This window comes from Crocodylus siamensis, chromosome 1 (assembly GCF_052110815.1).
Source record: "Crocodylus siamensis isolate JL-2025a chromosome 1, ASM5211081v1, whole genome shotgun sequence".
NCBI classification, from domain to species: Eukaryota; Metazoa; Chordata; order Crocodylia; family Crocodylidae; genus Crocodylus; species Crocodylus siamensis.
Window position 1 is genome coordinate 25,181,202 of NC_143395.1, and position 25,289 is coordinate 25,206,490.

Sequence of the window (25,289 nt, forward strand, 5' to 3'; positions counted from 1 at the left end):
CTCTGTACACAAGTAAAGGTTGTTAGTAATGAATTCAACATGCCAGAGTTAGAGATTTCATCAAAAAAGGTATATTTTCTACTAAGAAATTAATATTATATCACATATCAAGTATATTGTCCTGAAAAAGAAGCTGAGTTTAGGATGGGATTGTAGGGAAAAATCCACTTAAGGTCACCACAAATCACATATCTCTATGACCAAGAGACTCCTTTGAATAAGCCTAGGTAGGGTGCTGCCTGACCTAAAGCTCAGTTTTCGAGTGCCAGTCTGTTAACTGACAGCCACCCAGGCCTGTGTGCTATGTACATAGTGTTGAATAAGGAGCCAAGGTTGGGATGGGATTGTCAGGCATTCAAGAGGGATGTCGACAGCATGGAGAGGGTCCAGAGGAGGGCCACTCGTATGATCAGGGGACAACAGGGCAGGCCCTATGAGGAGAGGCTACGGGACCTGAACCTGTTCAGCCTCCAAAAGAGAAGGCTGAGGGGGGGATCTTGTGGCCTGTTATAAACTAGTCAGGGGGGATCAGCAGGCATTGGGGGAATCACTGTTCCCCCGAGCACCGCCAGGAGTGACCAGGAATAACGGTCACAAGCTGGCAGAGGGTAGGTTTAGGTTAGATATCAGGAGGCGCTACTTCACTGTCAGGGCGGCTAGGGTCTGGAACCAGCTTCCAAGAGAAGTGGTGCAGGCTCCTACCTTGGGGGTGTTTAAGAGGAGGTTAGATGAACATCTTGCTGGGGTCATTTGACCCCAGTATTCTTTCCTGCCATGGCAGAGGGTCGGACTAGGTGATCTGCTCAGGTCCCTTCCAACCCTAGAAACTATGAAACTATAAAATCAGCCTCCGGTCACCCCAAATCACGTATCTCCACCACTAGGGGGCTCTCGTGAAGAAACTGGGTAGAGCCGCTGCCTGACCCAAAGCTCAGTTTTCAAGTGCCATCTTGCCAACTGACATGCCCCACCCCATGTACATAGCACTGAAAAAGGAGCTGATATGGGCTGGGATTATCAGGCAAAAGCTGCTGCCTCTGGCCTGTGAATCATACCTTTGACACCTCTGCTCTCTAGAACACTGCTGTGCTCCATATGCTCTAACCCAAAAGATCCAAACTATTAAATTTAAATACATTTAAATTATTTAAGTAAATTTACTTAACAATAAATTTACTTTAAAATACATTTAAATTTACTTAAATTTAAGTACATTTTACCTTAAAACTGTACCTGCACATAGTAGAGGAACATAATTCCAAATAGATACGGTCACACAGTCATTGTGTAAAGACCTGACAGGTGCTTATCCAAAAATCCCTCATACTGGTCAAAATTTCTGCCTCAGAAGACTGTTTCTGAGAAAAGACAACAACGAACAAACTCAGCTCCTTATTCAGTGCCATATATTTCCAGGCTTCTTCGGGAGAGTCCCCCTATCATAGAGATCTGTGATTTGGAATGCACCTGGTAGATTTTGCCCCATAATCCCAGCTCAAACTCAGATCCTTATTCAATGCTAGGTACAGGCCGTCCTCAATTTACAACATTTCGAGTTACAACATTTCACACTTACAACGTTTTTAAATTGACACCCTGTTTCAACTTTATGATGTCAATTTCAACTTACAATACTTGATCCAATGCTATGACATGCCAGCAAACAAGTTCACTGTGTCACTCATCTCCCTGAAGAACATCTGTCCAAACTTCCTTGGACACTTTCTTTAAGAAAGCAGACAAGACTCCAGAAAAACCTGCTGCCAAGACTCCTGAGAAGACTCCAGCCAAGAACCCTTCAAAAAGTCCAGCAAAGTCACCTCAAAGAAGTCCTTCCACATCAAAATGTTTGGTATTTACAATACATTTGTGTAGCTATATTACTTATCTATAATTGATTGAGTACAAAATTCTGGGGTAATTTTGGTGAAAATAGGGTATCGGGCCTTGGTCCAGGAACCAATCCCCCATTTATAACATTGTTTCTCATGAGAAAATTGGTTTTGCGTTACAATGTTTTGACTCAAGATGCAGTTTTCAGGAACCAAGTGTGTCGTAAGTCTGAGGACTTTCTGTATATAGCATACAGGCCTGGGGGCTATCATTTGGGGGGGATAGCTCTCAAAAACTAATGTTTAGCTGATGCCTAGGTTTATCCAGGAAAGCCTCTTAGTCATAGAAATGTGTGATTGGGGTGACCTCAAGTAGAGTTTGCCCGTCCTAAACTCAGCTCTTTATTCAGGGCAATGTACTTGATATGCAATCTAATATTACATTTTTATTAGCAAATATACATTTTTGATGAAATATCTAATTCTGGCATGTTGAATTCACTGCTAACAACTCTAATTGTGTAAAGAATAACTTTGAAAAAGTAACTGGGAACAGGGAATAAGAACCAGGAACCAGCTTTGGGTCTGGCACTGCATAGCCCAGGCTTCCTCAGGAGAGTCCCTCAGTCATATGGACATGTGGTTTGGGGTGACCTGAGTCAGATTTTGCCCCAAGACTATGATCTCACGTCAACTTCAGCTCCTTATTTGCTGTTATGTGCATAGCACACAGGCCTGGGGTGGATGTCACTTCATAGATTCATAGACATTAGGGCTGGAAGGGACCTCAGGAGATCATTGAGTCCAGCCCCCTGCCCCAAGGGCAGGAAGTCAACTAGGGTCAGAGGATCCCAGCAAGATAAGTGTTCAAACGTTTCTTAAAGGAGTCCAAAGTAGGTGCTTGGCAGCAGGGCTCTCAAAAACCAAGCTTCAGGTCGGGCAGCCTCCTACCCAGATGCCCTCAGGAAAGTCCCCCAAAGGCAGGGACGATTTGGAGCACAGGAGACATGTGGCAGGGGACATGCCCCCCGACAAGACTGGCTGCTGCCAAAGCCACCACCAGCTTCTGCAGGCGGTCACAGATCGCCACCCCCCACCCCACTGCTGATACTGGCAGCGGTGTCGTGGGCGGTCCCTGCTCACCATGTAGGGTGGCCATCATAGAGGACAGTCCAGTTGTCCTCTGTCCTCTAATGATATGAAACCAGAAGACTTTATGTCCTCTATTTTTTTCTTGAAAAGAAAAATAGAGGACACAAAGGCGTTGCGTTTTGTATCAACAGAGGACAGAGTAGCAGAAAACTGGAATGTCCTCTATGATGGCCACCCTATCACTGCTCGCCACCCCTCTTCCCCATCCCGCCGCCAACACCACTGTCTGTGGGCAGTCCCCACTTGCTGCTGCCTACAAATGGTCTGTCCCTCCCCCACCCTACCCCCAGTCTCGGGAGGTGCCAGTCGTTCATGGTTTGAGGTGACCTGAGGCAGCTTTTACCTGACAATCCCACGGCGACCTCAGCTCCATATTCAGCGCAATGTACGCAGCGCACAAACACAAGTTTTGTGGGGGCCACTTGGCAGAATAACACTGGACCCCGAGTTTTGTGTCTCGTGGCGCCCTGCCCAGGCGGCTCCAGCACACTCCCCCTTCACAGAGACCGGGGCTTGGCGTGTCCTGAGTGGGATTTTGCCCCACAACTAGGCCACGCATGTCTCGTCCTTGGCTTCATGAAAGGGCCAGTCACGGCCCCGCAGACAGGACGGCGGCTGAAGCCGACTCCCTGTCCCCAGGAATAAGGAACCAGCTCCAGCCGCATCCCTCGGAGCGGCCCGACCTCAGCTTCTGTCTCAGGGGCTTGGCTAAACCCTTTCCCCCCCGCCAAGTTACCTGGCTGGACGCGGGAATGAAGCAGTGGCGGGGTCAGGAGCGGGGGCGGGGCGCCGGCAGCCGGCGGCGGTTGGGGGGGCGTGGCAGGGGGGCGCCACGCGAGCGGGCGGGACCGCAGTGACGTCACAATAGCGGCGCGGCCGGGCGCAGCCGAACGGGGCTGGTTTGAGCTGGTCGTTGCCGGGGCGACGCGGGCGCCTATAAAGACGGCGGGCAGTGGGGTCGGGGCTTTGTCGCGCTCCGCAGCCTCATCGGTGCGAGTCGGTGCGGGGCGGCTCCGGGCGGGAGCGGCGGAGCGGAGCGGAGCGCGGCTGGAGGTGAGGGGCCGCAGCAGAGCGGCACGGGGCTAGGGAAGCGGCGGCCACGTGTCGCAAGGACAGGGGCCTGCTGGGCGCGGGCACGAGGCTGCGGGGGCGGCGGTGTCCCGGGGGCCTCACCCAGGCGGGGACCCCCCTGCAGGGTGCCCCCGCTTCCTGGCTTGTAGACGCTTGACGTGGCATCCTCCGGTGTCACGTTTTGTCCCTGGAGGCAGCGGGGGCCGGAGCTGAGCGGGGCCCCTCCCCGTGGTGGCACAGGAGCGGGGCTGGGCGGATCGAGGGATTATCCTGCCCTGGAGTGGTAACTTCGAGTTGCCCAGCGAGTGCTGTAAGGGCTTAACGTGGCCGATCCAGGAGTTGCCCAAAATGACCGTGCGGCGAGGCAGAAGCGTGACCCGAAGCAGAGCTTAGAGCCGGCACCGCAGAGGCACGTGCGGGTCATAGCAGAGGTGCTGAGTACTGGGGGTCGGAGGGCCCCGGTCTCCCTTGGGAAGAAGCTGTCACCCGAAAAGTGTATAACTTCCCACTTGTCCGTCATGTTACCGCCCCCGCAAAAATCCAAGGCGACACTGCAGGGCTGTACATAACACAGTCTGACACGGATGCTAGCGCAAATGGGCAGCTGCTGATTGCGCAAGGCACCGCTTCCGGCTCGCGTCAGATTCCCTCTGCTCTTTACCCCATCTGGTTCTCTCGGCGCGGGGTGTGAGGAGCAGAGGCCAAGAAAATGCCTTGTGAAACCTTTCCTCCTGTCTTCCAGTGGCTGTGTAGTGGTTTGGAAGAGCAGGAAGGGCTCTCAAGCTTGCTCGTGCCACCTAAATCGAACCCTTCTTGTGTGTAACCATTTGCCAGCAGCCATTAGTGTCAGGTGCTGGTTTCTGTTTCTCTCTCTGCGTTATTGGAAAGTATTGCTCTTTGTCCTTATGATTCATCCATATGTCTCCCTCCTCTTATTTCTTCTACGCTATCCACACCCTGTGTGAAATACAGACACTTTTTTTTCTCCTGATGTTCCTGGTTGCAGTACAGACCTTGTTGGTAGAGCTGAGACTAACCTTCCCCACCCCCCAAGTGTCATAGGATCCCCATTTCACAGAAAGGAAATGCAAACACAGAGACTATGCTACATTGCAGGATTAGCTGTTATCTGGCATTTTAGATCAATTAATGAGTACTATGCTTCTAATCTTCTGGCTCTATCTTTGATCCAGTTCCTTAGAACAGCATTTGGTTGCTTAAGGCAGGATTTTTTTTTTTTTTCCTTCATCAGTTTGCTTAATGGTCTGTGCACCTTTCAGACTTGTTTCTCAAATGAGGCAGTAGTTAAACAGAACCTTAAAATAAGATGAAGTGTCCCAGAAGTGGTGGTAAATCAACATCAGCGCGTGGGTAGGATGCTGGATAGAGTGTGCTTGTGCTCTGTGGTGGTACAGAGACCATACTGCTGGCTAGGTTTGTGACTGACGAGTACTGTTTGTCTAGGTCAGATTGTTGGAGACTTGGACGTGGGGAGGCGTTACCATCCTGCTGCTTGATTAGTACACGATTTTTTGCCTGCAAAGATTGTCATCTTCCATCTCTAAGGAAGTTCTTGTTATTGCAGGGGCCTCAATCACCTGTACCTCATTTTGTGCCACTGATAAGAGTATGCTTTGGGGCCAGAAATATTTAGTCTAGCCAAAGTTACTAGTTCAACATGGGGGTTATTTTATATACTACAAGCCCTTACAGTCTGCAGAGTGTATATTCTCACAGTCACTTCTGGCTTAAATTCTACAGGCAGTCTTACTGACAACACAGTCTGGATTAATTTGCACAGTCTGCACACAGATTAAAGAAGGGTCCCATCTGGAGGGGAGGTACGTTAAGACAGTCTAATGTACCTCCACTTCCTCGTTTTTAAATGCTTAACTCTTGCAATGTTAATCCTGCTTTCGGCAGTCTTATGTATGGAGAGGAGAGGATAAATTCAGCTGTGTCAAACCATGCTGGATGCTTTGGATCCACAGCATGTGTTGTTACCACTTGGGTTGAAAATGTAACTTGCTAGCAGGGTTCTTTTCTGTTGGACATTTATCTTCAGGAATCTGGCAAGTTGCATGCAGACTGGGCTGCCTTCTTCATGTTGCTTTTGGGCTGGTGGAGGAAAAAAATGGCATAGAGGAGAGGTTCATGCGCAGTAGCTGCTGGTAGGCAGATGGAACAATTTTAGGGGAAAGCTTTCTGAGCTGTCACATCCTTGATCCGGAACAATGCCCATTCCCTTCAGGGAGCTTAATCTCTGATAAACCTCTGAGCATTTGGAAATAGAGCTTTCAGAGGCCTGTAACTTGATTGGTTTTTATTGCACATGTAATTACTTGTAGACGGATTTCCAAGAGATGTAACAATAAATAATGTAGTGAATGAAAACATTTCCTACTGCGTGGTGTCAGAAATGGAAACTCCTTTTGTTTACAATTGACTTTGTTTTAAGGTACAGTTCTTTTTCAGGTCCTTTCTGATGCTAACATAGAGGACAACTTAGGATTTTTTTTTTTTTAACTTCCAGAACAGATTTGCAAATAAGACACTGCATTTGACTTCGTGTTCTTTTTTTTCTATTCTTAAACAGTGTCAAAGCTACATTCTCCAACTGCTGCACAGAGGCCACACAACTTGTTTTGTAGTTAGCAGGAGTTTGTTTTCCTGGAGAGCCTCTTTGGGCATGTAGCTGAAAGAATCTTAAGTAAAACTGCCATCTTCTAGCTATTCATGTAAGTTATCTTCTAGTTGTTCCTGCCCAGTGCTTTACTAATGTTTGCATTGTTCCATGAATTTGAATTAATTCATGAATCCTTCTTTTTGTATCAACAGTTTGTACTAGAAATCACCTTAGACGTCTACTTAAACACTTACACCATGACCAGCTTCAGCAATGAGGAGTCTGATGTCCTCTTGCTTGATGAAGGCTTTACTGCCAAGGATATTATAGACCAAAAAATAAATGAAGTTTCTTCCTCTGTAAGTATGCTACCAAAACAAGAGTGTATTTTCTGATGGTACAGCTATATAGACCAAGATCCAGATCCTAGTCTGCCTTCTGCATGTCTGTTTTTTGTAGCAGCTTTGCACATTGTTCTCTTATTCTCTCAATACTCAGTCTAGTGAGCCCTGCAGAGGGTGACCCTATTCTATCCTGTGGGCATGCAAGGTTTCCCATTCTGGCAAGGCATAAAGCTCTGCACAGGGGGTCACATAAAGACAGCCAATAGGAAATGTAAGACACAGGAGTGTATCTGAATTTGGGGCTACACATAATGCACTCCATGTTGGGATCCTAGCCAAGGAAGACCTAGCTATCTCTTGCTAAAGAGGTTTTAGTAATGAAGGTAGGAAGTGCGAGACATGGCTTCAATTCATGGTATGCCAAAGAGAACCTAGAGCCCACGTCTCCCACTTAAGAAAGTGTCCTAACCACTTGACTATGGGCCAGGCAGGGTTGAGGTCATCCTCACTGTCTCTGTTATGCTCCCAGTTGGCTGGTGGGTTAGCTTCAAGAGTCCTGGGCCCAAAATGGAAGAAAGAGGCAGACTGACTCCATAGCTGGTTGAGGAGGGTACTCCCATGGGAGAGGGGAGCCTTGTGCTTTGGGCCCTGCTCCCAATGCTGTTTATGTATTTTTGCATAAAATAGTGTATAAAAAGCATTGGGCATACAGGTCTCCCTCTCATTCAGGTGAGTTTCCTCCTCCTTGCTTTCTGTGATTTGGGTATCTTAAGACTAAAATGAATAATATGTATTGTAGCAATAGATGCATTAGCAGTTCTTCAGGGGCTGAAAAGGTACAACAGACCAGCATTTAGCCAGACTTTTGGTATCTCTACTACGTGGATATCTTGGTCCCTGATCCTGTTTTTAAGAATTTTGTACAAGGTAATTTCCCTGATATTGCTGTGTACAGTTTGAAGTAAATGGGCTTGTAAAATGTATAATATGTTCCTTCTAGGATGATAAAGATGCCTACTATGTTGCTGACCTTGGAGATATTGTAAAGAAGCACATCCGGTGGCATAAAGCCCTCCCTAGAGTAAAGCCGTTTTATGCTGTTAAATGTAATGACAGCAAAACAGTAGTGGAGACGCTTGCTTCTCTTGGTGCAGGATTCGACTGTGCCAGTAAGGTAAGGGTTTCAGTGCCAAGATAAGTGATTGATTGATTTATTCTGTACAACAAGTGTTTGTCTAAGCAAAGCTGAACACAACCAAGTGTTAGCTGAATGCAAGATCTGCATTTTCATATGCTTTCTAGTGAGTTTGATCATTCATTTGTTGAAGATGTTGGATATCTTGTTTCTTCCTAGACTGTAATCTACTAAAGTAATTCTTTTTTTCAGACTGAAATGCAGCTGGTGCAGAGCATGGGTGTATCTCCTGAGAGAATAATATATGCAAATCCTTGCAAACAAGTCTCTCAAATCAAGCATGCTGCAAATAATGGTGTACAGATGATGACTTTTGATAGCGAAGTAGAGCTGATGAAAATTGCAAGGGCACATCCAAAGGCAAAGTAGGCATCTCCTTGTTTCTTTGTGTGTTTAATAAGCTTACTATCAGATTTAATTTATATAAGCCAGTTCCCCGGGTAACACAAACTTAGCTTTATTTTTACTCTGTAGTTGGAAGAGGATGTAGAAATCTGTCTAGCAAGTGAAATGCCAAAACAAATTTTTTTTCACATGACTTTGAAATTGACATCTTCGTAGTTCATTAGCTAATGAGGAAGAGGCGGCGGCGGGGGGGGGGGGGGGGAATTGTTTGCCTATATAAATGAATTTAATCGCATTAAGGCCACATTTGCCTGATATCATCTTAAGTTAGACTGGCTATAAGGTACCCAAATACATGGTTGAATTCTTTTGAAACAAATTATCTGTTGCTGTAGAAAACCTTAAAGATAAGGCACTAAATTGGATGCTGTTTCTAGGTTGGTCTTGCGCATTGCAACTGATGACTCGAAAGCAGTTTGTCGCCTGAGTGTTAAATTTGGAGCTACTCTTAAAACAAGCAGAGTTCTTTTGGAGCGGGCAAAAGAACTGAACCTTAACATTATTGGAGTCAGGTTAGTTATAACTTTGCTCATGAAAACAAACTGTCAAAACATGATTTTTTCAGAAGATTACTTGTTAACAATGTTTTATTAGAAACACTTATGATGAAGAAATTTAATTTTTTCTATTGGTACCTTGATGTGCTACAGAGCTTTGTCTAAGTGGCTGCTTAAAAGTCAAATTACCAAATGGCAACTAGAATCTTTGCCTCTGTCTCCTAGCTTCCATGTGGGAAGTGGCTGTACAGACCCAGAAACCTTTGTTCAAGCCATTTCTGATGCCCGTTGTGTCTTTGATATGGGAGTAAGTACACATTTCCTTAAAAGCATTGCTTTTGCACCATCATGTTACTGCACAGGCAATACCATTAGTTTGTCAGAATGAACTGCCGCTTGAACAGCCATGTATAACTCTGGATCCAAAAAGTCAACTTAATTGATTTTAACCTTTCTATGTTGCATTGAGTGTTCATATTGTGAAATAGGCAGCTGTTTTTGAACTGTGATAACTTGGACATTTGATACAGTATCAGAGTGGTGTGGAAAATATGAGATTTTAAATTGACTATAAATCTTTGTGGGGTGTGGGTGTATGAGAGCTACTAGTGCGTGGAAAAACGGGACATAAAATGGACTAGTTTGTTTGTTCGTTTGTTTGTTTTAATTGTCATAGCAAAATGATGTTAAAAAAACAAAACCAGCAGTCTTATACTAAGGTGTTAGAAGCAAGTTTTAAAAAATGGTTCCTGAATCACTACTTGGCATGATAGTGTCCCATTTACTTTTTCAGGCTGAGCTTGGTTTCAGTATGTACCTCCTTGATATTGGCGGTGGCTTTCCTGGTTCTGAAGATGTCAAGCTTAAATATGAAGAGGTATGGGTGACTAATTAACATAATCATCAGACTGTAGAGGCATTTTAATTATCTATGATGCACATTTGGGGCAAAATTACATTTTAGTGCATATTTATAGGACCATGCACATGTCAAGGTCATCTTGCACTTTCTCTCTTGTCAGTATTAAAGCTCCTAATATCTTAAAGGAATCTTTCTTTTTTTTTTTTTTTTTTTGACTGTGTACCTTTTGAAGTACTGGGCTAGATTGACTAGGTCAGACTGTAGACCTATAGCATTTCTTATGTTGGAAGTCACAATAAACTGTACTGTCCTTTGTGACCTTTTAAGAATGGCAGTTGCCTGACTTGGGAATAGACAGTGAGTGACATGCAATAATATTAAATGCAGTCCAGCAGCAGCACATCAATTTATACCAGCTAAATGCCTAGTTGTTGCATCCTTGAATTATTGTCCTTGTCTTAATAAAATGGGAATGAATAGTTCTGTTCCTAAATACATTAGAGAGAAATGCTTTTACAGCTCTTTAAAATATGAAAAAGTTATGAACCCTTTTGTTTGGGTTGCAAAAAGGTAGAAGCATTTTGTGAGTAAGAGGGAGCATCTGTATGAGACGCTTAATGCACAGTAGCCTAATAAAACCACGCAGTAGTGTGCTGAGCAAAAACCATGCCAATATGCTACTGCACATTGTCCTTGTCTTAATAAAATGGTGTCAGTGGCTTGTGAGAAGCCAACCAGGATGTCTGGTGGACATCTTTTTTAAACTTAATTTTTAAAATGTACGCTTTTATAAATAGTGTTGAAAATAATACCTTTCTCTGCATCTGATACTCTGCATATACTATTCTCAGATCTGTAAAATCTTAAAGATGGCCTAAAACAATATGAGCAAGTAAAAAGGTTCTTTTCTTTTTTTAGATTAAGCAAGTAGCTATGACATACTGGGCATAGTATTTTGTCACAGGTTTAATTAGATCTCATCTTACAAGGTTTTTAAAAAAAAATTGTTACTTAATTGGCCATCAAATCAGCAAATAGCAGTTTTTACTTTTCTGTATCTTTTAGATCACAAATGTAATCAATCCAGCGCTGGACAAATACTTTCCTTCTGATTCTGGAGTAAAAATTATTGCAGAACCTGGAAGATACTATGTTGCGTCAGCTTTCACATTGGCAGTTAACATAATTGCAAAAAAAGTTGTATTAAAGGAGCAGGCAGGTTCTGATGGTACGTAAATCTAATTGCCTGATTGCGTTTGCAGCTAGGCGCAAATATTCCCAAAGATTCTTATTGGCATCTTCTCATCTCTTTGCTCCAGATGAAGATGATACTAATGACAAAACTCTCATGTACTATGTGAACGATGGAGTGTATGGATCGTTTAACTGCATATTATATGATCATGCTCATGTTAAGCCCATTTTGCAAAAGGTTTGTATACTTCATTATAACTAATACTACTCATCACACCCTTGGTTAATGTACAGGTAGTAAAAAGTGGTGCCTCAGCAAGTTCAGTTCTCTCCATCTTTGATTCTTTTTACCCCAGCCAATCTCTGGGCTGATTAAACATGGCCTTGGACTATGCACTTGACCACTGTAGAAAATATGGAGCAGCGGCTACCTTTTTCTTACACGTTAGAACTAGAACCCACCCTTTAATTTCAACACTGCAATTATTGTATGTAGATTCCTGTTTTCAGACCTTAAATATTGCAAAGACGGTAACTGTTAAACTTCTCCCTTCAGAGACCCAAGCCAGATGAGGGCTATTATTCCTGCAGCATATGGGGGCCAACATGTGATGGTCTGGATCGTATTGTTGAGCGCTTTGATATGCCAGAGTTGCAAGTTGGTGACTGGATCCTGTTTGAAAATATGGGTGCCTATACTGTTGCAGCTGCTTCTACGTTCAATGGATTTCAGAGACCAGCAATATATTATGTGATGTCAAGGCCTGCATGGTTAGTAACTCTAAAAATTCTAGTTCAGGTTGTAGGCTTTTTGTCTTCCAAGAAGTCTGGATTAAAAATATCTGGTAAATAATGCCTTGCTGGCATTTCTTATAAACGTACTTATGAGTAAAGCTACTTTGTACCTATTTTTGAAGACTAACTAAACATCCCAATTCTGTCTGTAGCAAGTAGTACTTAAAGGAATACTCAAACAGCTGCTGAAGACTACAGCTAAGACTTCCACTGATGCCTAAAAGGTTTTTCAGAGTCTGGGGGAAAATGTGTCCCGTATAAGAGGTTTAGCGAAAAATGACTGAAGTCATTCTAGACATAATAATAACAAATGCTGTTTCCTTTTATACCAAGGTTCTCTATTTATCTGGTGTAGTTCAGTAAACAGCAGTTTATTGAACTAAAACAAGCTGACAGGAAAATCACTTGATGTGGACAGTCAACCATAATGTGGAAGTGTGTTTTTTGTTTTTGTTTTTGCTTTTTTTTTTTTTTTTAAAAAAGCTGGTCAACTTCTGTCACAAGTTGTGTACAAAAATCTTCGATTGCCCTTGTGACGGCAGGACATTAGAGGGGGGGAAAAAGGTAAAATTAAGTTCTTCTCTAGAGTATCACAATTTTAATATTAAGAAAGTGGTGCCCAGTATCTGCCCTTGTGGTGCTCATGTGTCCCCTTTGTACCAAAATGAAGCTACTAAATATGAATGAAGTGTAAATCAATAGTCATAGGAAGACATCTCTCTCCAAAGTACTTTGGACAGGGTGGGAAAATACCCTTTTTTTTTCCAGTGGGGCATGGAGGTTATTACACTTAACTGACTGCCATGAGGGAAATGTCCCAGAGTAGACGCAGGTGTGCACATGAACAAACATTCCTCTTAATTGATTTTTAAAAGGAAGGGGGAGTTCCTTGTCTGGGGCAGTGCAGCAGCTGTTATAATTTAACTGTTTTAAATCTGCAGGATCTTGTAGCAATAAAGTTGGCTAAATCATCCCAAATTTTCCCCCCCAGTGGAGCAGGTTTTAAAGCTGGAGCAGTTCTGAGATGCTTATAGCACTATAGCATCTTTGCAGGTCTAACAGTTGCATTGTAACACCTTTGGGCATGTCTACAAGTACATTTAAACATGACTAAATATAATGTGCATTAAGCGTTTTTGGTTTGGTTTGGTTTTTGGCAGGTGTCTACATGTGCAGAGTCTTGGCACCACTAAAATTTGGTGCCAAGTCCCTGCAGCTGTGTGATGTGCCCCTAGTGCTGAGTCTGCACAGCCACTAAATTTCATGCTGGGTCATGTCTGTATGTGTTTAATGTGCTTTAACTAATCATGCCTAAAATTTTGATGCCTGCAAATTCAGGTATCCAATTTAGGCACAATTAACCTAACTTTGCCGTTTTTTATGCACATTAGGGGCACGCATATTTAGACATGTGCCTGCGATGTCCATTAAATTAGGTTAATGCTTACTAACGTTTCTTGTGTAGACGCACCCTTTGTATTGCAATCTTCTGAAGCGAGTACAATTGCTATATTGGTCTGTACCCTATACTTGCAGAAACTGTCATCTTCAGTAGGTTTTGTTGGAGGGGCTCTACCACTCTGGTATTAATAGCAAAATTTTCCGGTTTTTTGGAAGGGCCTTGTCCTTCAGTTTTAAGGTGCCCAATTTGCTTGACTACCACTATTTAGGGGAGTAAGAGCTTTCTAAGAGGAAGAGCTATTTATTTGAAGTTGCATAGTATCTAGGAAGGATGATGCTTAGTGAAATAGTTGGCTTAAATGTCTTTCCCTAACTGGATGAAGTCTGAATTGTACATGTCCAAATAAAAGGCAGAAGTAGCCTACATATTGCTATTCCTGTTATGCTGAATATACCAGTTTCAAAGTTCAGCTACTAAATGAGCTGCTTTCTGCTGATCTCAATGGTAAGTTGTGTGTTTTTTGTTTTTGTTTTTTCCAAAATGGAGGTAAATCTGCAGGTAAAGGCCAGTTATGCCAGTTTGGCTTACAGGCATAACTAGCCTATAAGCCAAACACAGTTAAACGTGTCCTGTTGTAAGGGTCAAGGTAAATAGGATATCCTTAAGTAATTGATTTGGCCCTAAAACTGTTCTTTTGATGTTGACTCCTCCTTTCTTTTTTTCCCCGCTCCCCCCCACCTTTTTATATAGGCAACTAATGCAACAAATCAAGGAAGAAGGTTTCCCAGCTGAGGTGGAAGAGCAGGATGTCACTACTCTGCCACTGTCTTGCGCCTGGGAAAGTGGAATTGAATATTCAGCAACTTGTGCTTCAGCTACTATTAACGTTATAGATCCATTTTAGTTAGTATTTGCAAGTTTAGTATTTGAAATTAGGGCATTTTGGGGACCATTAACTTAAATCTTGCTAGAATTTTAAATTTTTTTTTTCCAAGTCTAGGTTTAGTATAAATGCAACAAAATGGATAACTAGGAGATGGGGGTCACATTTATCTGTGTTCCTATGGAAACTATTTGAATATTGTTTTTATATGGATTTTTATTCACTTTTCAAGTATGCTACTAAAGATGATCCTTGGCTGTCGAACAAGCATTTGTAGCTTGTGAGGCAGATGGGATCAGCTTAGTGTTGTGACCTAACTGCTTTAAAATAAAGTATATTGAAATAAGTGGTCACTTGTTCTTTGCCATGATGGTATTTAATTTGCTCCATGCTGAACTTTAGGTATTTGCCCTTGTGATTTTTTTTTTTTTTTTTTTAATTTTAGAGTTTGGCCTCTGCACAGTGCACCCTTAATGGAATATGGTCTGTATACTGTGGGGAGGTCTCTGCTACTGTTTCCCAGATTGCCAGCTCAGGCCCTTCTCCTAAGTTTTTAAATATTTGCAACCTCTTCATCACCTCAAAGAGGAAGTTTCTTAACCAGCAGGTAATCTCATTTGCAATAAATGTTTGTGCAAGTGGAGTTGGCTAGTGTGCTTTCCTGGAGGCTTGTGTTTTAACATAGCATTAATTTCAAGGAAGCATTGCTTCTTATTAGATATTCTCGCAGCGTATCTTATCTTTAGGGCTAGGGACAAAAATTACACGCACACTAATTTTTGCGTTACCGATTTGAACCAATTTCCGGTCACTTTAACAGAAGTTTAGTGACCCACTCCCTTCTGTCCTCCTGCTTGGGGTCCAGACCCGTTTTCCACCCCTTTCCTTGGACTAAGGTTTCGGTGCTACTTAGCTTGCATAGAACCAGAAACTCAGTGATAGTAGTGAAGAATGAGACTCCTCATCTTCATGCACAGGGTCCCATGCTGCTTCTGTGGCTGCCATGACTTAGTTAATTCTATGTCCAAGCAAGAAGAGGCAGCTGATCTTGGATTTTTACTTGCTTTATTTTTTTTATTTTATGTATGTGTATTTTTGGCCCCTGACTGCTTCCTTTTATAAATGGTGCATGTGCATAGCCCTAGTCTTGCTACCAAGGGCTATATCTGGAATAGGAAAATAACTAACTTAAAAGCAAGGAAACCAACACATTTTGAACATTAGGGTCAGTCAGTGAGTTTAGTTCAGAAACCCAGCTAGTTGTGGTCGTACCAATAACGAGCTAGAGAGTTAATTCAGTAGAGCTACTTGAAGACTATCAAAAGTGGATTTAGCTAATGTGTTTCTAAAGGCAACTTAATCCTTTTTTTTTAACCTAGTGAGTCCTATGAACAATGAGTAGCTCTTCTGTGCAGCTCTGCTCTGAGCCTTAGGAAGAGGTCTGGGAATGCTGGGTTGACCTAGCAGTTCTTCTTGTCTCTTGTCATTGCAGTAGAGGGATAGTAAGGTGAAGTCTAGCGTTGTTACTGCTGTAGTAAAAGTACAGTGTGTACTGACTACATACATATGTACTGGAGGTCATTCTGAGCAGGTAGAGTCCCTTACAAGTGGGCAGACTAACTGAAGCCAGCTTCTAATTTGACAGCATCTGTTCGTTACTGAAGTGAATGAACAGTCTTGATAAGTTGAACCACGACATAGAAATATGGTAACTAAAGCAAGGCTGATGAGGTATGTAGCTTGTCGCTAGCCCATCAAATCTGCTGCTTCCCCGATTTTTGAATATAGCTGGATTTGAATTCAATCCCAGCTATATTCAATCTTGTTAATATAATACCCACATTTCAAGACTTCCCTCTCAAGGAGGAGCTTGTCTGAATTGAGTAGTTCTTGCCTCTCGGGTTCCTTCCCAGTCTACTTCAGCTTCTGTATGCTGCTGCATGTAAGTATCTACCTGCATATCATAGTGTTCAGGGAGAGGTACTCGCATACTTAAGAAATGGGCCTAAGGTGGTCATCTTCTAGGAATTTTGACTGAGGTGTGCTGATACTTCTATTAGGATTTGGAAACACAGAGGTCCTTGGTTGGAAGGGCTTGCTCCTCCATTCAGGGACAGACCAATAGCCATCAGTAAGGAATTTTACCCCATAATCAGATTGGCATGGATGGTGGTCTCAGGCTTCCTCTGTAGCTGGGGAGCATAGTCCTTTTACTGGGATCTCTTTAGTGTATTCTAATAAGCTAGTTCCTGTCCTCTACATATATCAAATTAAAGGGTCTTTTTTTGGGTATTATGCCTGCTAGTTGTATATGCAATGTGTTTCTGAAGTTTTGAGAAGATTTGACAAGCACTTGATTCTGCCTTGGACATGGGATTGGACAATAGTCTCTAAAACACCAAATCACTCAGTACCCCAGTGTCCAGCCACTTAGAATTAAAAGCATTTGTGGCATGCTTATTCAAATCCATGCTTCTCTAAAATACTATTTTAGCACAATCAAATACATTTTAAGTATTTGACAATGGAAAGATAACATATATGCATCCAAAGACAGGCCTTCTGACCAGCCTCACTATTCTTCAACTTTTTTTAGTCAGACAGTTATAGACTAGGCTTACCATATGCTGTAAATATTACCTGTGCTATAGAAAAGTAGAATCTAAACATACTGGGCTACCACTCTTTAAACACTTGCAAATTAGAATTCTATTAATTATCTCCTATATATCTCATTGGACTGTTTCAATACCAGAGTATTGAATGCAGTATTTCCCTCAGAGAATACTACTGCCTTCCATGGTATAGCATCCTTGACCCCCATATCTCAAGTGCATTATAAGTGATTAGGCAGACAAGGTTCTTTGGGTAGATGTGATATCTACCCTATCTTTTATTACACCAACTAAATAGCTGGACAAATTATTCTTTGCAAGTTTTTGGGCACAAATGCCCTTCTTCAAGCCTAAGGAGAGTTATTAATGAAGCCCCTGAATTACCTCTGTGATATGAGTATACCTTCATCCATATCTGAATGTGGTCTGTATACTGTGGGGAGGTCTCTGCTGCTGTTGCCCAGATTGCCAGCTCAGGTCCTTCTCCTAAGTTTAAACAGGGTAGCTTTTTAATAGCACACAGCAGCACTGTACAATATTCAGGTACATTTGACAGAAGACATGGGAGCATTAAATGATCTCAAGCATTCTGCAAGCTTGCTGTATCTCATCTGAAAGATGCCACCTCAAGCTGGGGCTACTGACTCAGAGAAGAGCATCAGCTACTGACTCATGCCACACAAATGGTGTTACTAAGGGTTCTGCCGCTTCCTGCCAACTGCTTTGTCAGGCTGACTCGATTTAGCTTGTATGCTCAGACAGCGTTGTACCATGAGCCAGAAGCAAAAAGAGCATCTTGTAATGTCCCCTCTCAAAGGATCAAACAAAGGACTTGGTTTATCTGTCATTAAAATACAGATCCTTCAGCCCAGGAGATGTGTACAGAAATATTAAAAGTAATACACAGCCCTAAGCCTTGGCTTTATACATTGCTTCATGAACATTCATACTAGGTACAGACATCTGACATGTTTATACAGTAAATGTATTAGTCACATATTTACATACATTTTCTATAGAAATTAGGTTGCAAAACTCTCATGTGAAAAAAGTCTAAACTTTCTGTATACAGGTTTCCCTTTATGCTGTACTTGCATTCCTGGAAAATGGCACGTAAACTGGAATTCACATAAAGGGAACTGACTTTACAATGTAACAAATAGGGATATGTTCCAAGACCTCAACTGTACTGACCCCAAGACCCATTTCTACCACTTTTACAAGGCAATTTTGGGACTCAACAACACAACACAAGCACAGGGCACTATCATAATGAGGACAGCAACTACAGAAACGTGTGTTGCAGACAACGAGCAAGAAGCACAGATCCACACCAAAGACTATTTTGGTGTGCATCACGCCCACAATGCACCACACAAAGCAGCTGACTGCAGGCTTCCATCACACCGTAAGAGTGAGTTTACCTCGTATAGAACAAATTTTTGGTATAAAAAAGGTCATCATATAAGAGCCATTCAGTTTAACAAGCCAGTAAATATTTCTGTATCCCCCACAAAAAGCACTCTTACTAAGCTCTAAAAGAATTTAACCAACATGGAAACAAAATGAAGAGCTCTGTAGCACTTTCCTGTATGTGCAGACAGGGCCTTCCCCAAGGGGTGCCTACAGCCTTTGAGTGCTAGGAAGTTGCTCACTGAACCTCACCTCTAAGCCATCAGCAGTGACAGTATAAGTAAAGAAGACTGAGACCTTTGCTGTGGTAAGTATGGGCAGAGTGACTCGCCTAGCGAGAAGTCAACAAGTTAGAAAGAAACTCAAAAGCATCATTTCTTTTAACAGAGCAGAGGAAGCAGTAAAAATGAGAGGAAAATGAGATGCTTTTCAAGTAAGCAGATCCATATTTAAAATATGCATAAAGCCATAAATTATTACATCATATAAACACAAATAAGAAAAATAAGAGGTAAGGACAGGCTGCTTAAAGCACTGTATGGTACAAACTTCTCTCTCCCCTCCAGCCCAAAGGCCGGGAATCCCGATAGACAGCCAAACGGGGGGGGGGGGTTCGTACAAAAGATATACTGTAAGCCATTAGTGCTGTTATTTTTAACCTGAACGTGAGCTCCTCAAGCCATGACATAGAAAGTACTGTCTGTCAGTCTCTGATGAAAACCACTACTCGCATGAGTGCTAGGCCAAGGCAGTGTTGGGGTTGACAAGCTCTTCCTTCTTTGTGACTTTCTGCAGGCCTGCTTCATGTCTTTCACTGTAAAATGTTTGGAGAATTGCCTTCAAAAGCCTGTCTCCACTGCCTCCCCCATCCCCCAGTTACTACACTGTCAGCTCCTCACAAGTTTTAACAGTTATCCTCACAACAGCCCTGGAAGGTAGGGAAGGGCTAGCATCCCCATGCCACAAAAGTGGAGTATGGGGTAGGCAGTAGGGCAGAAGCCAAGGCAGAGACAAGTCTACACAGGGGACATAAACTCAGCATTGCAGTTAGTGCTCAGGCACCTTGCCACCCAGTGGAAGCTGCTGCCCTGACAGAGATGCTTAGGCTGCTTTATGTAATGCATTGGGAAAGTTAGGCGCCTAAGAGTGAGGGGCATGTGCTTGGTGTACATGCAAAGGAAGGTATAGGGTTTAGGCCCCTGGCCCTGTGTTAGGTGCCTGAGTCACCTGGGGTTCATATCCATGAAGCCCTTCCTGACATTCAGTGCCTAAGTCAGGTCATAGATGCCATCATGCTTAGAGCAGCCTCTGGGGTAGGGCCTGATTTGGCAGTAGCTCTCCCACCTCCACAGTGAGTGCCCTCACCCTAGGGCTTGCAGCTATTCCAAGGTAGGTGTCCCTCAATGGCACTCCATCCTAACGTTGTACTGAACACATGTGCCCTGAAGCAGAGAGGAACCCAGCGCACCCAGATAAGTGTACTGATCCCCAGGCTGTAGAGCCTCCCACATCTTTTCCTTGGGTCCACCTATATCAAGTATTTCATGCAGAGTAAAGCAGCTGGAAAAGGAGAGATACACTCCAGAGTACCCTAAAGGCAGTGGCTAAAGTACTCACTGGGACTTGGGTAACCTGGGTTCATGGCTCTGCCATAGAAAGAGGCAGAAAAGGCATCTGCAGCTAGGTTTCTCACATCCCAGGTGAGGGCTCTAAGACCTTAGGTATAGAAATAAACAGTTCCCCTTCACTGTGTTCAAGGCCCACTTCATTAGGCATGTTCTGTAAACACATGGTAGATCAGGGCTTGTAGGTAAGACAGGCAGACAAATGCCTCATCTGGAGTACAACTGGGGCTTAGGCACTGGGCAGCTTGGAGGTGTCAGGAACTGGGTGCTAGTATGTACGCCCAGCAGCAGAAAGATTGCGGGGATGTCTGGTAGAGCTGTACATCCTGGGGCATTTAAGCCCTGCTGGAGCCAGGATACATCTGGACAGGGGTTTGAAGAATCTATATTTTTGATTTTGATACCTAGATCCTGTCTGGATCTAGCCCAGAGAGTCTGATTTGCCCAAGCTAGCACAGGAAAACAAGGGCAAGAACGAGACTTATTCCCAGGGGTCCTAAACTACTGTTTTCTCCTTCCTTGCTGTACTTAATCTGATGATAAAATGAGATAGTAAATATGTTTGATGATACCTGCCTGCAAAACTGACCTTTGGGAGACTCAAGCAATGGGAGTGATAGGTAACTCAAGAAGATATAGCACTAATAGAGAGAGAAATCACAATAAGGAACAAGGTGAATGTAAATAAAAAGTAGCTGTAGAGCTTATTATATTAAGGCAAGCTTCTTTTCATCTTGTAGCCTGAATACTGTCTTCATACTTCTTTTTCATGTCCTAGTTACTACTGGAAAGAGCTGGACAGGGAAACTGAGACTGAACACGACTCAGGCCATGACAGATTCTCTTAGTTAATAAGGGACTCAGCCCAGGAGAAACCACTGAACTGAACAAGCAGCTACAAAAGAATTTCTTGCAAGATGCATTAACATCATGTGCTGCTAGATGGCAGCAGCAGCTCAGGCTACGGTCTTGTATCATCTATTATTCAAAACCCATTTTTAATCCAGAAATAGTGAGTCGATATTTGCTGCTACTTGATCCTCTCTGGAAATGAGATCTTGAACTCAGAGACCTTCTGAACAATGTGGTTATTGCAAGTAAATTTAAACAACGTTAATTTGTGGAGAAAAAAAAATTAATCACTTTTTTTTCTACCAAGAAAATCAACCTGTATGCTGTGAAACAATGGTAAAATAGCACTCATGGGGGGAAAATTCCTTAAATGACACACATTGTTTGAAGCTACAAGCAGAAAACAATGTACACAGTCAAAGAAGCTTACTGTAAGTTTTATTAACATCATTATTAATCTGACAACAATGAGGGTGTGGACAAATGTAATGCTTAAAATGTGCTAAATACACTTTAAATCCAAGAGCCTAGATGGGCATCCTATTTTAAACCATTTTAAATTCCTTTTAAAAGCACACCAGGACAACCAAGTACTGTTTTGAGGCAGCCTTCCTTGAACCAGTTCAATGTTATGTGCAGACAGGGAGAGCACTCCATGCCTTCTAAGATCTGGTTAGTCCTCCAGGCATCCCAACCTGCACTACTCTGCACCCTCCCAAAGCCATTCAAGGTGATGGGGCTGCTCTGCGTTGCAGTCAGGGCTGTTGCCAAAGCTTGATTGCTTACAGCAGTGGTTCTCTACCATTTTAGACTCAAGGCATTGCCGGTGCTGTGGCACCTGGTTGAGAATCACAGAGACCACAGTTGGCAGGAGTGGGGAAGCAGAAAGCCTGTGTCAGTTTTATTTCCCTGACTGGCACTCTGGGTAGGGATTCCAGAATCATTTGGGATGGAGAGTGGGTAGCCAAGGATGGTGGGGTCCCTGCCTATGGTTTCCAAGGGGGCTGGTGCACTGAGGGCTCCCCAAGAACTCAATTTTTTAGCTGAACTGGAAAACATTTTATCAGTTGCACTTCTCTGCTTTGGGTCCCAGGACTGACTGAGAGAGTGCAGCACAGAGGGCCCAGGTACAATTAACTAGCTAATTAACTTCACATGGAGCTTGGGACCAACAGATGTTCTGTTCTATTAAGTTCCCATTGTGCAAACCCAAGTTCCCATATACACTCCCCCACCATGCACACCAGCAATTAAGAGGTGTTTAGTGTTGGTACAGGCACCACCACCTACTCACTACAAGTGGGGACACCCAACTTTCCTCCCCACCAGGCCCAATACCTGGCATCTGAGGGAAGTCAGACGTTTCTACTACTGCTATCTCCTGCTAGAGCAGGGAAACTAACTTCTCCTGTAGCTCTGTGAGGAATTTGGGTACTTCTTGGCAGTGGGAATCAACATACCTCTTGTTCATATGTCAGCACTGTCCATTTATCAAGTCCCTCCTAATAAAGAGAAAATAAGTTATAGCCATCTTGTGCCACCACACAACCCACAGTTGATGTCCACCTCCTGAAGACATGCCCAGTTCATAAAGGTTGAAGATGTCACAGACATGGACTGACTAGCTTAGAGACTTATCTGAGATTATTATAAGGTGCTGAGGTCCTGGGTACACATCAGATTTTCTGGATGAGGAGCTGAATAAAGGCATAATGCCAGAAGTACCTTTATGACAACCAGGCATTTACACCATTCCTGTTGTTCACTGTTTGGCAGTGTTCAGTACTATTTTTGTGTTTAGGTCTAGCTCACACAGAAGCTCTGAGCTCAATGTGTGAACGCTGGGTGAGGGTCTCTCAATGGTACTTTACAAGAAGTCAGGCAAGATAATCAAAATGGTCCTACTAGTGATAAACATCTACCTGACTTTACATGACATCATAATCTGAATATTACAGCTCTGTTATGTGCCATCTGGAATGCAAACAGCTTGAAAGGTCAAATGATCAAATTAGGAGACAAAGACAGAAACATCAGAACACACAGAGAGAACGAAGAGCCTGTAATATCAGAGCAGAGAAGAGAAGGTCTTGAGATAAACTAACATACCCTGCACTATACATTGATGAAGGTGATTGTTTCACCTTCAGATTTGGGCACATGGAATCAATGGCTCACATATTTCATAGAATCATAGAAGTAGGGTCGGAAGGGACCTTATAGATCTCCAAGTCCGACCCCCTGCCAGGGCAGGAGAAAAAACTGGGCTCAAATGATCCCAGCTAGGTAGGCATCAAGCCTCCTCTTAAAGACCCCCAGGCTAGGAGCCAGCACCACTTCCCTTGGAAGTTGGTTCCAGCTCCTAGCCGCCCTAACTGTGAAGTAGTTCTTACGGATGTCTAATCTAACCTCTTCTCCAACAACTTGTGGCCGTTATACCTTGTTATGCCAGGGGGCCCTAGGGGAAACAAGGTCTCTCCCAAACCCTTCTGGTCCCCTCTAGTGAGTTTATAGATGGTCACCAGGTCCCCCCTCAGCCTTCTCTTGTGAAGGCTGAACAGGTTCAGGTCCCGCAGTCTTTCAATGTAGGGTCTGCCCTGTAATCCCCAGATCATGCGGGTGGCCCTCCTCTGGACCCTTTCACTGTTGTCCACATCCCTCCTGAAGTGGGGTGCACAGAACTGGACACAGTACTCCAGCTGTGGCCTGACCAGTGTTGCACAGAGGGGGAGGATCACCTCCCTGGCTGTACTTGAGATGCACCTGTGGATGCACAACAAGGTCTGGTTAGCCCTGCCAACCATGACCTCACAGTGACGGCCCATGTTCATCTTGGAGTCAATAATGACTCCAAGATCCCTTTCTGCCTCTATGCTTTCAAGAAGGGAGTTTCCCATCTTATAAGTGTGCTGCTGGTTTCTACTGCCTAAGTGCAGCACCCTGCACTTGTCAGTGTTGAAGCACATCCCGTTTTTGCTAGCCCACCCCTGTAACCTATCCAAGTCTTGCTGCAGTCTTTCCCTCCATACTAGCGTGCTCACCTCACCCCAAATTTTGGTATCATCAGCAAATTTAAACAGGGTGCTTTTCACCCCATCATCCAAATCACTGATAAAGAGATTGAACAGCGTGGGCCCAAGGACCGAGCCCTGGGGGACTCCGCTGCCCACTTCTCCCCAGGTTGAATATGACCCGTCCACCACTGCCCTCTGAGTACGACCCTTCAGTCAATCTGTAATTCATCTGACTGTGTAGGCATCAATGCCACAGTCACCCAATTTCTTAATGAGGATGGGGTGGGAGACGGTGTCAAAGGCCTTGCTGAAGTCCAGAAAGACTACATCCACGGCGACACCTGCATCCAATGCTTTTGTGACCTGATCATAAAAGGCAATCAGGTTGGTCTGACATGACCTGCCCCAATGAAACCGTGCTGGTTGCCCTTGAGCATCATCTCTGAGGCTGGCCCATCGCAGATGTGCTCCATGATGATCTTCTCAAAGAGTTTCCCTAGGATTGAGGAAGGACTGACAGGCCTATAGTTGCCTGGGTCCTCCCTCCTCCCTTTTTTAAAGATGGGGACCATGTTGGCTATCTTCCAATCATCTGGCACCTGGCCTGAGCACCACGAGTGCTCGTAAAGCCATGCCAAGGGCCCTGCAATAACCCCTGCTAGCTCCCTCAACACCCTGGGGTGGAGAGCATCTGGACCCGCTGATTTGAACACGTCCAGCTCCTCCAGAAGCTCTCTAACCTGGTCCTCCCCAACCTGAGGTCTGGAAGCGTTCCCGCCGAGTCTGTCTTGAATCACGGTGGGAAAGTCCTGGTCCCTGCTCAAGAAAACTGAGGTAAAGAATTGGTTAAAGAGGTCTGCTTTCTCCTCTGGCACAACCACCAGATTGCCCAGAGGATCTTGCAGGGGCCTCACATTTCCCAGTGCTTTCTTCATCCTCCCTATATATTTGAAAAATGACTTTTTATTATCTTTGATTTTGGACGTGAGTCCTAGCTCTATGTCCGCCTTAGCTTTCCTGACAGCCCCCTTGAGGCCCAAGCAGAGGGGGTATACTCCTCTTTGGAGATAGCACCCCCCTTCCACCAGTTGTACGCCGCCTTTTTGGCAATCAGGCATTCCCGGATGCCTTTGGTGAGCCAGGGGGGCTTTCGGGCACTCCTGCCCCCCTTGCTTTTTGTTGGGATGGTCACCCCTTGCTCTCAGGGCTAATGCTACCACCAACTAAAGTTGAAATACCAATTTTGGTAATCAAGCTGCACACTAGAAAACCCATTGCAATCATGTTGCATGCATGGATTCAGGCAGGTATGTGGGGTAAAACCCTTTCAGTCAACCATGCAGCAGAAGCAGCAGCCAGGGACTTTTTTTTAAGTCCTAGAAGCAAGTAAGACTCCCCTTCTCTTTCCCCCTTCATGCTCAGCAGCATGTCTTCTCTCCTCCCTCACCGCTGTGCTCTCTCCAGCAGCCTCAGGGGCTCCAGAGCCATTCCTGCCTCGCTCTGCATGGAACT

General features: G+C 44.0%; 1 protein-coding gene across 2 annotated transcripts; it reads left to right on the plus strand.

The window, feature by feature from the left end:
• The first annotated feature begins 3,883 nt into the window (after window positions 1-3,883).
• Window positions 3,884-14,611, plus strand: ODC1 (ornithine decarboxylase 1). 2 transcript variants are annotated; one of them, XM_090032143.1, is made up of 12 exons: window positions 3,884-4,037; window positions 6,652-6,793; window positions 6,894-7,040; window positions 8,026-8,199; window positions 8,413-8,585; window positions 9,003-9,137; window positions 9,348-9,429; window positions 9,916-9,999; window positions 11,050-11,212; window positions 11,304-11,416; window positions 11,735-11,949; window positions 14,126-14,611. In XM_090032143.1, exons 3-12 carry the CDS (start codon window positions 6,939-6,941, stop codon window positions 14,277-14,279), a joined length of 1,395 nt encoding a protein of 464 aa, XP_089888269.1. In that variant the 5' UTR covers window positions 3,884-4,037; window positions 6,652-6,793; window positions 6,894-6,938; the 3' UTR covers window positions 14,280-14,611. The 2 variants fall into 2 exon arrangements, with proteins under 2 accessions (XP_089888269.1, XP_089888279.1); XM_090032153.1 differs by lacking the exon at window positions 6,652-6,793 and having other exon boundaries at window positions 3,890-4,037.
• The last annotated feature ends 10,678 nt before the right edge of the window (window positions 14,612-25,289 follow it).